The following is a 15,425-nucleotide window of genomic DNA, read 5'->3' on the forward strand; positions in this document are numbered from 1 at the left end:
ACTTGTTCTTCTATTTTTATGTTGGGTACATAAAAGACTGTAAAACCCCCCAGAAAATCAGCTCCAAGTGATTTTAATTCTGGGAATCTGTTCCAAAGTATTCCCACACATAATAGAGAGATATATGTGATCGTATACAAATGTAAGCACGGTTTGAAATGATTATGTTTTAGTAAAATGTTATATATGTTTGGGCTTCTTGCGGTCAATTTGCAGTCTACTAATGATTTGTAATTATGTTCTGGCCCCCTGACCATCCGCCCAAGAAACAAATGATCCCCGGGATGAATCTAGTTGGTGATCCCTGCCATAGTAAGTCAACTACTGCCACTGATACAGTTAAAGCCCCAGCCCTCTCACCAGTTTCTGGAAGGTAGAGTGAATGGTCTGTTTCTCCCTCAGGTTTCCATTGTAGAAGGCAATTTCTTCACTGTGGGAAACAAAACATTAAACCATTTATTTTTCACAGTGGAAAAAGAACATGAAACAGAAAGTGTTGTCTAAAAAAAAGAAGAAGAGGGGAACAGTAGTAAGGAGAGATGTGCGACCCGACTGACCTGTTGGTGATTAGGCGTGAGTTGACGAATCGGTACTCTCCCTCGTATCTCTGCTCCATCACCGTCATCTTGCCGATGGGCCGCCGCAGACGTGTCAGGATGAGCCCAGAGAACACCAGGTAGCCTATCATACAGGCAGGACCCTGAGGGGGAGAGGAAAGTAGAGTAGACGTTAGAAACTCTATTCTACTGTACAGATGCATTGGAGATTATCATGGTCATTCTTTCAATTTAAACTTCATAAGCCTAAATGTAGGACAATTCCAGAGATCCATAGAAGGCTACATCAGACAAAGCAAGACTCACCTGTGGCCCGATGGCCGAGGTCAACTTGAAGATGTACAGACCAATGTCCAATAGAGGCTGAAGGGACAGAAAACCTGTCTGATTATCATCATAGGTTCAGTGTACTGTCAATAGCAGTAGATTGTATCAGGCTTTGGCAGCATTAGTTGTGTCTACAACAGAGGTCTTTTTCAATAGCCTGGTTGAACCAGACTGAATTCTGCACTCACCATTGTTTCATTTGAGTGCAGAATTCGGTCTAGTATAACCAGGCAATTTAAGTGCAGGTTACCTTGCTGATGTTGGAGTAGAGGTCCACTACACTGTTACAGAACCTCTCAACGTCCTGGGTCAACAGCTGGTCGGGGTTACCGATGCGGTTGTCCAGGTTACCAATCTTATAGTACGTGTAACCTCTGGAGGATGGTGTGGTGAAAACATGAAACAGGGTTTAGCAGGTGGGTTATGTATTTTCTATCACTTTGAGTTTATGAAGTCATTGTTCCTTACACCATTGCAACAGGGTCCCTACACTGTAACTATTGCATTGTGGCTACAAAATTTGTAAGATGAAAGAGGATCAAGGCAAAATCCTTCCAAACCAGCTCTATTGCTAAGGGCTAATCCACTGGGTTATATACAAACTAGAGAAAGCGGCCAGAATTCTGGACGCCTGTTGTTTTCAGCGTAATCAACTTAAGTTTGCATACGCTGTTTCATGGTTACTGCCATCTTTCTATATCCGTTTTTACTGGGACGACTATACCTGCACACTAGCGCTCAGTGCTCACTGGACAGACAGCAGTACCCCGCGAACATGCTCCGGGAACTCTGCCAGAGCGTGCCAAGAACGTGGACAGCTACACAAACCAACCGGCACATCCCCTGGCCAACTGGGCTCAGCATGAGTAAAATGTTTCCATATCTTCGGCTGTGAGCGTTGAAAAAGAAAAATCGACCTCAGCGACAGTTAAGTGAATAATTCAATGGTAGTTTTGTGCACAAAGGTGATGACTTAAGTGTCTTATTAAGAATTTTCAAATGTGACTTCTCTATGGGGCCGTCTATGGGAATTGCTTTTTGGGCCGGACTTCAGGTAAACTGCAATACCGAAGCTGTCATCTGGGCACAGCCGAACATGTGCTTCCAGTCCGGAACCCGGGGACCTTGAACTTATCTAGTCATCCAGAACCAAATCTCCCGCTACGTGATTTGGGTTGGATGCAAATGTTAACGTCTTTCACAAGAGACAAGCTAAGGGCAGACAGACAGATGTTCTCTCAGAAGTAATATTCTGCAAGAGGTAGGCTTGGGAATGAGTGATCAGCACGACTTACTGCAGGTACTCATCATAGAGGTGCTTGGTGAGTTGAACCCGGCAACAGAGCTTCAGTTCATTCAGACCCAGCTTGAGGAAGTTGTTAACCAGCGAGATCTGAAACAGGCAAACGGGCCATAATAGCAGTCTCATTTAAAAGCAGTGCATTACATTTTATAGTGCGAGTATACCACTCAATGGAATGTATGCACTGAGTAAATAATCATAAGAATCATGAACACCTCATAAAACCTCTAATAAATATAGGCCAGGGATCACCAGTCTGTTATCAGGCAGTTTTAGTATTGACCAAAAATACACACAAACGCTCTCCTCATTGGGCACAATACTAATACTAATGTAAACCACCATTCCCAAATCATGAGGTTTACTGTTTTGCTGTAAGTTCATTAGTTCATTATCAAATATACTGTATTGAGAAAGTGTAATGTGTAGAATTACACATAATGTTAGTTATATAATAATATATTTGGTTTTAATCTACAGGTAGTAGAGACAATTAAGACAACAAATTAACCACAAAAATAGAAGTATGAAAGTTGCACTTACAAATGGCATGACTTTTATAAAGTTGAACAAGAGTCTCTTGAAATCTTTTGTTGAACGACCAATAATTGCACTGCAAACCAACATCCACAAAGTGAATACAATCACAATGTCACATACAGGGCAAAAGTGGGGTCATTCTACATTGTAAACCAAAGGTGTAAGTGTTTTTTAGCGCACAGAAAAACCCAACACTGGAAGCTAGATTGTCCGCACCTTAAAGAGCTACTGAACACGCCAATTGGCACGTGTGTTTTTCTGTCATTAGAAAAACTAGTTTTCAGTCTTGGAGGTGGGTTTCCTAACCGAATCCGCATTTGGTTAATGATGTTTGTCCCTCATGAGACACTGTAGACGGAGAAGCCTATTTCACTTCCTCAAAATCCCCAGCATAAATTTTTTTTATTTTAATTTCACCTTTATTTAACCAGGTAGACTAGTTGAGAACAAGTTCTCATTTACAACTGCGACATGGCCAAGATAAAGCAAAGCAGTTCGACTCTTACAACAACACAGAGTTACACATGGAATAAACAAACATACAGTCAATAATACAGTATAAAAAGTATAATATACAGTGTGTGCAAATGAGGTAAGATAAGGGAGGTAAGGCAATAAATAGGCCATGGTGGCGAAGTAATTACAATATAGCAATTAAACACTGGAATGGTAGATGTGCAGAAGATGAATGTGCAAGTAGAGATACTGGGGTGCAAAGGAGCAAGATAAATAAATAAATACCGTATGGGGATGAGGTAGTTGGATGGGCTATTTACAGATGGGCTATGTACGGGTGGGTGCTGCTATGGTGACCAGTGAGCTGAGATAAGGTGGGGCTTTAACTAGCAGAGACTTGTACATGACCTGGAGCCAGTGGGTTTGGCGACGAGAATGAAGCGAGGGCCAGCAAACGAGAGCATACATGTCGCAGTGGTGGGTAGTTATGTACAGGTGCAGTGATCTGTGAGCTGCTCTGACAGCTGGTGCTTCAAGTTAGTGAGGGAGATATGAGTCTCCAGCTTCAGTGATTTTTGCAATTCGTTCCAGTCATTGACAGCAGAGAACTGGAAGGAAAGGCAGCCAAAGGAGGAATTGGCTTTGGGGGTGACCAGTGAAATATACCTGCTGGAGCGCGTGCTGCTATGGTGACCAGTGAGCTGAGATAAGGCGGGGCTTTACCTAGCAATGACTTATAGATGACCTGGAGCCAGTGGGTTTGGCGGTGAACACGAAGCGAGGGCCAGCCAACGAGAGCATAAAGGTCGCAGTGGTGGGTAGTAAATGGGGCTTTGGTGACAAAACGGATGGCACTGTGATAGACTGCATCCAATTTTCTGAGTAGAGTGTTGGAGGCTATTTTGTAAATGACATCGCCGAAGTCAAGGATCGGTAGGATAGTCAGTTTTACGAGGGTATGTTTGGCAGCATGAGTGAAGGATGCTTTGTTGCGAAATAGGAAGCCGATTCTAGATTTCATTTTGGATTGGAGATGCTTAATGTGAGTCTGGAAGGAGAGTTTACAGTCTAACCAGACGCCTAGGTATTTGTAGATGTCCACATATTCTAAGTCAGAACCGTCCAGAGTAGTGATGCTGGACGGGCGGGCATGTGCTGGTAGCGATCGGTTGAAGAGCATGCATTTAGTTTTACTTGCATTTAAGAGCAGTGGGAGGCCACGGAAGGAGTGTTATATGGCATTGAAGATCGTCTGGAGGTTAGTTAACACAGTGTCCAAAGAAGGGCCAGAAGTATACAGAATGGTGTCGTCTGCGTAGAGGTGGATCAGAGAATCACCAGCAACAAAGAGCGACATCATTGATGTATACAGAGAAAATCTAAGATAACTCAAGAAATGTATCATTGGTTTTGACCAAGGATGTTTTAGTTGCGCAATTTTACATCTAGCTACGGTGTTTGGTGCAGTAGTTCTCAAGTAAAAAATTGCATGACGTGTTGTCTTGTGTAAACAGTCGGCGCTGCTGAGCAGGTCTGCCTCACACTCTATGCTATTGTATAGAGAGCAATCACTGCAGCTGTTCACCCCATGTTAGTGGGCAAATGGACATTGCCAATTTAAATCCCAAACTTAATTAACCCGCTGTGACGCACAAATGTTACAAACTCTGTTTTAGATGAGATTGACTTCATTATCTAAATTACCCTATTTACACTTTGTAGTAAATTTTGACACTAGAATACCTGCTTCTGACTCATATCGATGCCACATAGGCCGTTATCAAAGGGATTAGTTGCTTTCAAAGGCAGTCGCTCTTTAAACTGACCCAGCTAGTTGGGCGAGAGTGAGTCACTGGATCTTGCAAAAGGCTATCACCAGTACCCTGATCAATTACTGAACATTGGAAAAAGCTACTGGTAAAAGGTGAACACAGCAGGATGAGGAGTGCAAAATTGGATGGACACAAAACAAACTAAATAAAGTCTCATTAACAAGTTGGGCTAGTCTAGTCCTGTAGGGCTGCCAGGATCAAATGTCTTTGTCGATTTTTCCACCCCAAAAACAAAATGAAACCCACTCTAGAAAATAACCAGGATTATGTTAATAACTGACGAGAAGGTAAATACAGTATTTCAAATATTATCAAGCCTGCAACCCTTCATGACCAGTGATGCCCACAAACGCAATTAAACCACAACAACAATACACAAGTGAATTCATAAGCACTTAATCATATTCTGCTTCCAGGCACCCCAAGCAGCAAAGTATTCCATGCAAATGGACACTGGACACTAGTTTACCCCTGGTATGGCAGCAATATAGTAATAAAAGCGCTTATTGAATAGATTGACATCTCTGCTAACGATTCCACTGTGGAGGAATTAAGAGATGATTACAACCTGTCAAATATGATAAATAACAATTCTGCAAAGCTATGTTGAAATTGCTGCTGGCAATGCTGGTGTGCTAGGGTTTTCAATGAAGTCCTACCTCTAGGGCTGGGCGATATGGCCTAAAAATCAGATCTTGATTTATTCAAAGTCATGGGCGATTCACATCTTTATTTTTTTACGCTTTCTCTTAAACTTTGTTGAACAATTAAAAGGTCAATACACTGCATTTCAAACAGTCAGGTCAGGAATAATCTAATGAATTCAGGGTTTGTAAAATTATACCTAGGCTAATATGCGCCTTCTACAGCAATAAGACCCACTAATAAGTGTATTATTTTAAGATTGCTTTTGTTGCAATAACCACGGATCTGGCTTTTTAAGTCCGTCTATGAAAATGACATTTTTGTTGCAAATTTAACAGGAACCATGCATAATGCACATTCACTAATAATGACTAACTTCTTGTAGCAGGCATTATAGAAAATGAACACAGGTCTCATAAATACTCTCTGAAGCATAAACCCACGTGCTAGTGAGTAGCCAGCTAATCTTTATATTTAAAGTCTAGCCAACTTGGATCTATTTGCTAGCTAACAAGGTAGAACAGTTGAACCTTTATGATCCTGAAGTCCATCTTAAACTGTTTGAACAACATAGCCTGTTCACTTTGTTCAGATATTGAAATCAAGTGGCCTACCTAGATAAGATTATTTATCAGAATGAGAACATGTTGCCAATTCCTTATATAAATGCGTATTTTTATGCTCATTGCACATTCATAAAACACAGACTAGACAGCTAGCACAACAGTATGTGGCTGAAATGCTGCAAAAGCAGTACGTGGTACTGCAATGCCACATGCGACAGAAATTGAGCATTTATTTTCCACATGTTCATTGATACTCTCGTTTTAGTAGGGTCTCCTCTGTTCTACATTTTGGCAGTTGAGACAAAAAGGGTATCGTTAGAAAATGTAAGTTATCCTCTAATACAGTAAAATAATGTCTCTTAAGCGTTTCGGTGTCCATACGACTGATTATGTTGGACCAAACCTCAAATACCGAGTTTAAACTGCTTGTTGTCAGGGTGAAGTTATCATTCGTCTTTGTTGTTGTAAATGGCGGGGGGAGGGGCTTGATGCCTGTGTGCGAGTGGGAAGGTGCACAGAGCACAGAAGGAGTCGAGACCAAAAAGACAGAACACATAAAAACGAACACAAAATAAAAAACCTAGATTTTTGCGATACAAGCATTTGGAACGTCGACCTGAAACATTAATTAGATATATCGCCCAGCCCTACCTACCTCTCGATCATGGTGCCATTCTGGATCATCCACACATCACAGTAGGTTCTGGCCACCAACATGGCAGCGATGAGGAGACAGTATCCTGACTGTGGAGAGGTAGATTACCAGAAATAGGTCAACACAAGTGATCGGGAGATGTGTTGAGATGTTACACAATACACTTCCTTACATTAAGTGAAATGCAATTCCAATCAAAATGAAAATGTTGGAGTACATTCAAAGTCATCAAGTTTGTAGAAGAGCTCATACCTCTTTGCAGAACACTCCAGGAACCATGATCTTCACTATCTTCAGGATACGTGCAAAGAACACCTTGTCCACCACCGTCCTTTCCTTCTTGGCCTCCTGACACACATCATACCAAACATTTACAGATTAATCAGATAAATAAACCCCTTCAAATCTCACCAGCTCAGTCCTACTGGTTAATCTGGTAAAGGCATGTGGATATTGACATTATTGCCAAAATGTTGTCCCTGGGTGTGGTAAGACAGGGGTTCCCAAACTTTTTCACTCTGGCCCCCCTTCCAGCATTGGGGAAAATCCCGCGCAAGCGCCATGTCCATTTCTATGGACACAAGCACTGCTCATGACACAAACTGTTCACATCCCTCTTGTTGGTGGAAAGAATTTTGCAGGTTTCAAGCTTATTTCCTGCAATTCTATGCAATTTGACATGGGGTGCAAAGAACCTTTAGCAGTTTTAAAGCAAATTTTCTTGCGATTCTATACATTTTGGCATATGTTATATGTATTCATGTGATATTTGAGTGACAAAAAAATTACAACACTATCTATGGGTAAAATAAATGTTAGCTGACATGGTCTAGTTGATCTGGACATTTCTGACAAGTTATAAATATCTCTCTAAGGAATGCAGTGACTGACATGACAAGAGAAACTGATGATGCACTACCCAATTTAGAAATTGCACCTTGTGCATTCTACTATTACAACTTTCAAGAGTAAGTTTAAAGCCGGACTAAGTTTCTAAAATTAATTAATTAATAAAATAAATTTAAAAATATATATATATATATTAGTACCCGTCAAAAGTTTGGACACACCTACTCATTGCAGGGTTTTTCTTTATTTTTACGATTTTCTACATTGTAGAATAATAATGAAGACATCAAAACAATGAAAAAACACATATGGAATCGTGTAGTAACCTAAAACGTGTTATACAAATCAAAATATATTTTATATTTGAGATTCTTCAAAGCAGCCACCCTTTGCCTTGATGACAGCTTTGCACATTCTTGGCATTCTCTCAACCAGCTTCATGAGGTAGTCACCCGGAATGCATTTCAATTAACAGGTTTGCCTTGTTAAAAGTTCATTTGTGGAATTTCTTTCCTTTTTAATGCATTTGAGCCAATCAGTTGTGTTGTGACAAGGTAGAGGTGGTATACATTCAATTTGTAAGTCGCTCTGGATAAGAGCATCTGCTAAATGACTTAAATGTAAATGTAAATACAGAAGATAGCCCTATTTGGTAAAAGACCAAGTCCATATTATGGCAGGAACAGCTCAAATAAGCAAAGAGAAACGACAGTCCATCATTACTTAAAGACATGAAGGTCAGTCAATCCGGAACATTTCAAGAACTTTGAAAGTTTCTTCAAGTCCAGTTGCAAAAACCATCAAGCGCAATGATGAAACTGGCTCTCATGAGGACCGCCACAGGAAAGGAAGACCCACAGTTACCTCTGCTGCAGAGGATAAGTTCATTAGAGTTACCTGCCTCAGAAATTGCAGCCCAAATAAATGCTTCACAGAATTCAAGTAACAGATGAATCTCAACATCAACTGTTCAGAGGAGACTGTGTGAATCAGGCCTTCATGGTTGAACTGCTACAAAGAAACCACTACTAAATGACACCAATAAGAAGAAGAGACTTGCTTGGGCCAAGAAACACGAGCAATGGACGTTAGACTGGTGGATATCTGTCCTTTGATCTGATGAGTCCAAATTTGAGTTTTGGTTCCAACCGCCATGTCTTTGTGAGACACAGAGTAGGTGAACGGATGCTCTCCACGTGTGGTTCCTACCGTGAAGCATGGAGGAGGTGGTGTGATGGTGCTTTGCTGGTGGCACTGTCAGTGATTTATTTAGAACTCAAGGCACACTTAACCAGCATGGCTACCACAGCATTCTGCAGCAATACGCCATCCCAACTGGTTTGCGCTTAGTGGGATTATCATTTGTTTTTCAACAGGACAATGACCCAACACACCTCCAGGCTGTGTAAGGGCTATTTGACCAAGGAGAATGATGGAGTGCTGCATCAGATGACCTGGCCTCCACAATCATCCCAATTGAGATGATTTGGGATGAGTTTGACTGCAGAGTGAAGGAAAAGCAGCCAACAAGTGCTCAGCATGTGGGAACTCCTTCAAGACTGTTGGAAAAGCATTCCAGGTGAAGCTGGTTGAAAAAATGCCAAGAGTGTGCAAAGCTGTCATCAAGGCAAAGTGTGGCTACTTTGAAGAATCTCAAATATATTTTGATTTGTTGAACAACCTTTTGGTTACTACATGATTCCATATGTGTTATTTCAGAGTTGATGTCTTCACTATTATTCTACAATGTAGAAAATTGTAAAAATAAAGAAAAAAAATACTATGGTAAGAGAGATGGTAAGAGAGAGATTTCAACATTGAGTGTTGTAAGAACATTTCCTGAATACAAACACTTACATCTTTGCTCAACTGTAGTTCTGATGATCTTTTCACCCTAAACATAAAACAGTAATGAAGCCAATCAATGGTAGCTAAAGACACACAACACACTCATATTACTTTGTTAGCTAGACTTTGGAATCCTGACCACCCAGCTATAACAGGCAATTCAATCATAGCCCCCCAGGACCTCTGAGTGTCAGTAGAGAAAATGTACTCCATAAACTACTAGCTACCTAAAAGTGTTAAAACAACAAAACAGAAATCTCGGATTCAATGTCATCATACAGGAACTTGTCTCAGTTACATTTTGTATGACAAATGCCGCGTTCAAAACTACTGGAAACTCGGAAATCTCCGAATTAAGTGCGTTCAAAACAACTGGGAATTCGGCAAAAAAACGATCTCCAGCTGGGAAAATCGTTTAGAACGACCATCCAACTCGGGAACTCGCGACTCTTTCTAGAGTTCCGACCTGAAGATCACTGACGTCATGATTTGACCTCTTACTTTCACCTAGTTCCCAGTTGTTTTGAACGCGACATTACTAGCTTGTCAACGTTGGCTACATCAGTTTAGCATTATGATGGTCCGTCATCTAGCTAATCTTACTTTAGCTACGAAATAGTTGTCAAGGTTAATTTAGCTACCCATGTATCTTGTCAGCATGTCTTTTCCTCTTGAGAAGATACAAGGCAACGATTGTGGCGCCTGTTACAGTGCAGTTCTTAGCTGTCAAGTATTTACTGATCGCCGCCATGTTTTCATCTGTCGACCGACCAAAGAAGTAACGAGATGCATGCTGGGGTAACTACCTGGCTGGCGTGCTAGCATAATGAACTATATGGTGCAACATTTCAGTATATCAGACAAATGCAATGCACATATCGTATGAATAAACTGTTTTAGCCAAGGACAAAAAAGTCAGCATGTCCTTTATCTTCAGTAAATCATGCTAGCTATGTGTGTCAACATTGCATTTTCACTTCTGTTTTCATTTCAAACTCAGCGACATTTGGCAGCAGGAGAAAACCGGAAGCAAATCCTTCAAATTAAAAGTGGTAAGGACTCTTAGAGAAAATATTACACACTAGTGAAGACAATTCGAATTTCGTATGAACACGGGCAACTATATAATTCTACAGCAACCTCCTTATTGTAACATTATTTTTCCATATGGCTTTTATTTTGCAATATGGCTAAACAAACTCACTGAAAACCGGAAGTTCTGAAATTGTGATGCTTGTGGAACACGCGCGTAGTAGAAAGACACGGATGGAGATTCCTGATCAAAAACAAGGTATGTTCTTGTTGCTGGTTCTATATAATCGTACTGTTTCTTAGTAACCACCGGTAATAATTGCAGATGAATGTACGTCTTTCTGATGAATGGGCTAATCAACAAATGTATTGATTATTGTTAGTTCAGTGACATAATGCAGCATTTAGCTAGCTTCTAGCATTGTTAGCTTAGGCGCGATTTCAGTTAACATGTAACTAGTTGTGTACTGTATCTACTACGATTTAAATCGACTAAAAGAGCTGTCTGTTCAACTTGCTTAGTTAGCGGCTAGCCCACACTGGCTTCATCGAAGTAGCTACAAACTAGCAAGTCAGTGACTAGTAAGCTAACTTAACGGTACAGTTGTTAGCGAGTGACTGCTTTGAAGTTGTAACAAGCTAATGTTATCCTTGGCTTGAATCCAGTCCACTGCAAACAGTGTTCATAGTCAAAAGGTTGGCCATCAAGTTAGCTAGTTATTGATGTCTATATGGTTACAACTTGCTGAGAAATCCTTGCAGATGTCAATGCACTCACTTAACGTTAGTTACTTAACTAAGCATTATAGCATTGACTGTGTGAGATGGACCTCATAATGGACGATTTTGAGAAAATGTCTGCTTAACGTTAGATGTTGGCAAAATTCAGTTGTGAACCTATATCAGCTAGCTACATACAGGTAACTGCCAAAATAAAGGAAACACTTGAGTAAATGAGGGATACAAAGTATATTGAAATCAGGTGCTTCCACACAGATGTGGTTCCTGAGGAAATTAAGCAATTAGCATTACATAATGTTTAGGGTCATGTATAAAAATGCCCAGTTGCTCATTTTTTTGGTCTACCGTGGCTAGAACAAGACATCTCAGTGATTTTGAAAGAGGAGACTCAAAGGAGAATAGGGGGTTTAAAGGGTGTGTGTGTCACCAGATCTCAACCCAAATGAACACTAATTGGAGATTCTGGTGCCGTGCCAGAGACAGCATTTTCCACTACCAACAAAACACCACATTATGGAATTTCTTGTGGAAGAATGGTGTCGCATCCCTCGAATAGAGATCCAAGACATCTATGCCAAGGCGCATAGAAGCTGTTCTGGTGTCTCGTTGTGGTGCAACGCCATATTAAAACACTTTATGTTGGTGTTTCCTTTATTTTGGCAGTTACCTGTACCTTTCAAGTTTAATATTATTCTCTTCATTGTGTAGAAGTCAATTGTGTCAGAAGATGAGTTCGCAACAATATTCACGACCGGGAATACCCCCTGGTATGGGAAAAAAACTGATTCCTGGAGGAAACACTGCAATGGTGGCTAGTAGTCAACCAAATACAACAGGTAATAGCAACCCGCTGAACTAACTCACTTTGTATGACAGCTTTTACAACTATTTGCAATGGTTAGTAAGTGTGAGAAATCATTGGTCAGTCAAGTCTGCTGCATAACAATGGTTAGTACTCCAACTCTTTGTACCACAGGTGGGACAGACGATAGCAGCCGTGACCCTCACCCAGACCACAGTCCTTATGACCGCCCCAGCGGTGGTGGTGGAGCACCGGGCTTTAGAGATGACAAGCAGGAGACAGTGGTGGTCCGGCCTTACCCCCAGGTCCACGGCCCCCCCCAGGGTCACCACCCAACACTACCTCAGCACCTGCCCCTCCAGCAGGGCATGCCTGTCACAGTGTCAGCCCCTCCACCGCACATTCCCCGGGGCCTGCCTCTGGCCTTCACTGAAGGACCTATAAAGGTATGGACGAGGGAGCTCAGAGTTCTGTCTGCTGCATTTGCCTTCAGCCTACTTTATCTAATCTCTCCATGCCTTTCATAGGTGCAGTCATCTCTGAAGTCGCCCATACCCAGTCGAGTGATTGCCCCAGCACCAGCCAACATCCAGGGCCACATCTCCCTGCCACCCAAGGTGCCAAGCCACCTCACTGTAACCATGGAGAGCACTGTGCCTCCGACCCCCGGCATCCCTGTAGCAACTATCAGTGGCCAACAGGTAAGGACTGGTGTTGTTTACCGTTGTAATGAACCCCAGCAATAATATACCCTTTTAAGGTTACCCAATGTGATGACATGATGAAAAATGTGGTTCCAAATCTATAATGCTTTGTGTCCATGGGCGTGGCGTTTCCAGGGCAACCCCAGTAACCTGCACCATCACGTGCAGATCATTCGCAGCAATGGCCCGCCCCTGCAGCTCGGCTCCACTGGTGTTCCCCAGCACACCTTTACCTCCCATCTACCACGAGGTTAGTCGCATAGCCCAGAGCAGATAGAAACTTTTCTAATTCAGAAAATAGTCAAGGTGCTTACCTTGACCAAACAAAGCACACCATAGTGGTTGGTTCATATTTTAACCCACTCTAGGTCCTCACCAAAACCATCCTAAGCACAGACATGTCTAACTGTTGTTCATGTATGTTTCCAGGAGCTGCTGCAGCTGCTGTGATGTCCAGTTCCAAAGGACCCACCGTACTGAGACCTGTTACAGGCCCTGGTAGTGGTACTGGCCCACCTACTGTCCAGCACATCATCCACCAGCCTATCCAGTCCCGGCCAATAGTAACAACGTCCACGGCTGTGTTGCCCACGGTGGTTGCCCCGGTAACGGCCACCAGGCCTCAGTCCCCGGTGGTTAGCTCAGCCACGCACTCCGCAGAGATGGTTCATGGGTACGACATGCTCAAAGCATTAACTTTGAATTTTTTTTTTTACTGTTTTGTGTATGTGTGTGTATATGCCATTTAGCAGATGCTTTATTCAAACCGACTTGGTCATACATCAGTTTTTATTTTATGTCCCGGTAATCAAACCCACTATCCTGGCATTGCAAGCGCCATGCTCTACGAACTAAGCTCCACATTGTGTAAAGGTGTCTAGATAGTGCCCAATACTATTCCAGCTATTGCAGGTGTACGTAAAACCAATGTTAACTCTCCTCTTGTTCTCTTCCATCAGGCGTCCAGGGCTGACCATTCACCCCCCTCCAGCCACTCTGAGCATCCAGCGTCCTTCCCAATCTCGGGAGACCCCCACACGCATCACCCTGCCCTCTCACCCTGCCATTGGGGGTCAGAAACCCCAGCTGTACAACACCATGGCACAGAAGCCCATATTCAGCAATGTTACTCCTGTCGCTGCAGCAACTGTTGCCCCCATATTAGCCACCAATACTGCTCCATCGCCTAGCACTACAGGTATGATGCTATTGTTGTGATACAGATATTTTCATTTCAGCATCATATTCAAGTTTTAAGTCACATGCACAAGTGCAGTGAAATGCCTTTCTTGCTCGCTCCAAACCCAACAATGCACTAATCAATATCAATATAGCACTAAAAATAACATAAGGTAGAACAAAAACACACAAGAAATAGAAATAAAAAGAACACGAGAAAGTAAGAAGCTATATACAGGGTCAGTTCCTATACCATATTTACAATGTGCAGGGATACTGGAGTGATGGAGGTAGATGTGTATAGGGGTGAGGTGACTATATACAGGGTCAGTTCCTATACCATATTTACAATGTGCAGGGATACTGGAGTGATGGAGGTAGATGTGTATAGGGGGAAGGTAACAGGGATACTGGAGTGATGGAGGTAGATGTGTATAGGGGTGAGGTGACTATATACAGGGTCAGTTCCAATACCATATTTACAATGTGCAGGGATATTGGAGTGATGGAGGTAGATGTGTATAGGGGGAAGGTAACAGGGATATTGGAGTGATGGAGGTAGATGTGTATAGGGGTGAGGTGACTATATACAGGGTCAGTTCCAATACCATATTTACAATGTGCAGGGATACTGGAGTGATGGAGGTAGATATGTATAGGGGGAAGGTAACAGGGATACTGGAGTGATAGAGGTAGATATGTATAGGGGGAAGGTAACAGGGATACTGGAGTGATAGAGGTAGATATGTATAGGGGGAAGGTAACAGGGATACTGGAGTGATAGAGGTAGATATGTATAGGGGGAAGGTAACAGGGATACTGGAGTGATAGAGGTAGATATGTATAGGGGGAAGGTAACAGGGATACTGGAGTGATAGAGGTAGATATGTATAGGGGGAAGGTAGCAGGGATACTGGAGTGATAGAGGTAGATGTGTATAGGGGGAAGGTAACAGGGATACTGGAGTGATAGAGGTAGATATGTATAGGGGGAAGGTAACAGGGATACTGGAGTGATAGAGGTAGATATGTATAGGGGGAAGGTAACAGGGATACTGGAGTGATAGAGGTAGATATGTATAGGGGGAAGGTAACAGGGATACTGGAGTGATAGAGGTAGATATGTATAGGGGGAAGGTAACAGGGATACTGGAGTGATAGAGGTAGATGTGTATAGGGGGAAGGTAACAGGGATACTGGAGTGATGGAGGTAGATATGTATAGGGGTGAGGTGACTATATACAGGGTCAGTTCCAATACCATATTTACAATGTGCAGGGATACTGGAGTGATAGAGGTAGATATGTATAGGGGGAAGGTAACAGGGATACTGGAGTGATAGAGGTAGATATGTATAGGGGTGAGGTGACTAGGCATCAGATATATGATA

General features: G+C 42.2%; 2 protein-coding genes across 5 annotated transcripts in view; one reads left to right on the plus strand and one right to left on the minus strand.

The window, feature by feature from the left end:
• Positions 1 to 10,343, minus strand: part of LOC106599146 (ATP-binding cassette sub-family D member 3) — a 15,826-nt gene extending 5,483 nt beyond the window's left edge. The window contains exons 1-10 of the mRNA XM_014190252.3: positions 10,220 to 10,343; positions 9,588 to 9,624; positions 7,134 to 7,229; positions 6,882 to 6,970; positions 2,731 to 2,800; positions 2,180 to 2,277; positions 1,135 to 1,258; positions 864 to 920; positions 558 to 700; positions 361 to 430 (exon numbers count right to left, since the gene is read on the minus strand). Of these exons, the coding sequence (XP_014045727.1) occupies positions 361 to 430; positions 558 to 700; positions 864 to 920; positions 1,135 to 1,258; positions 2,180 to 2,277; positions 2,731 to 2,800; positions 6,882 to 6,970; positions 7,134 to 7,229; positions 9,588 to 9,624; positions 10,220 to 10,329 (894 nt within the window). The 5' untranslated portion in view covers positions 10,330 to 10,343. The remainder of the gene's footprint in view (positions 1 to 360; positions 431 to 557; positions 701 to 863; positions 921 to 1,134; positions 1,259 to 2,179; positions 2,278 to 2,730; positions 2,801 to 6,881; positions 6,971 to 7,133; positions 7,230 to 9,587; positions 9,625 to 10,219) is intronic.
• Positions 10,244 to 15,425, plus strand: part of LOC106599142 (histone deacetylase complex subunit SAP130) — an 18,640-nt gene continuing 13,458 nt past the window's right edge. The window contains exons 1-9 of one of the 4 annotated variants that reach the window (XM_082973315.1): positions 10,244 to 10,376; positions 10,579 to 10,630; positions 10,796 to 10,869; positions 12,060 to 12,187; positions 12,328 to 12,599; positions 12,681 to 12,853; positions 12,977 to 13,107; positions 13,287 to 13,530; positions 13,817 to 14,055. In XM_082973315.1, coding sequence (XP_082829441.1) covers positions 12,079 to 12,187; positions 12,328 to 12,599; positions 12,681 to 12,853; positions 12,977 to 13,107; positions 13,287 to 13,530; positions 13,817 to 14,055 — 1,168 coding nt within the window. In that variant the 5' untranslated portion in view covers positions 10,244 to 10,376; positions 10,579 to 10,630; positions 10,796 to 10,869; positions 12,060 to 12,078. Of the gene's footprint in view, positions 10,377 to 10,398; positions 10,870 to 12,059; positions 12,188 to 12,327; positions 12,600 to 12,680; positions 12,855 to 12,976; positions 13,108 to 13,286; positions 13,531 to 13,816; positions 14,056 to 15,425 lie in introns of those variants that run through there. The other 3 variants (XM_014190248.3, XM_082973313.1, XM_082973314.1) reach the window with 3 other exon arrangements.

Source organism: Salmo salar, chromosome 03, assembly GCF_965601325.2.
Source record: "Salmo salar chromosome 03, fSalSal1, whole genome shotgun sequence".
NCBI lineage: Eukaryota > Metazoa > Chordata > Actinopteri > Salmoniformes > Salmonidae > Salmo > Salmo salar.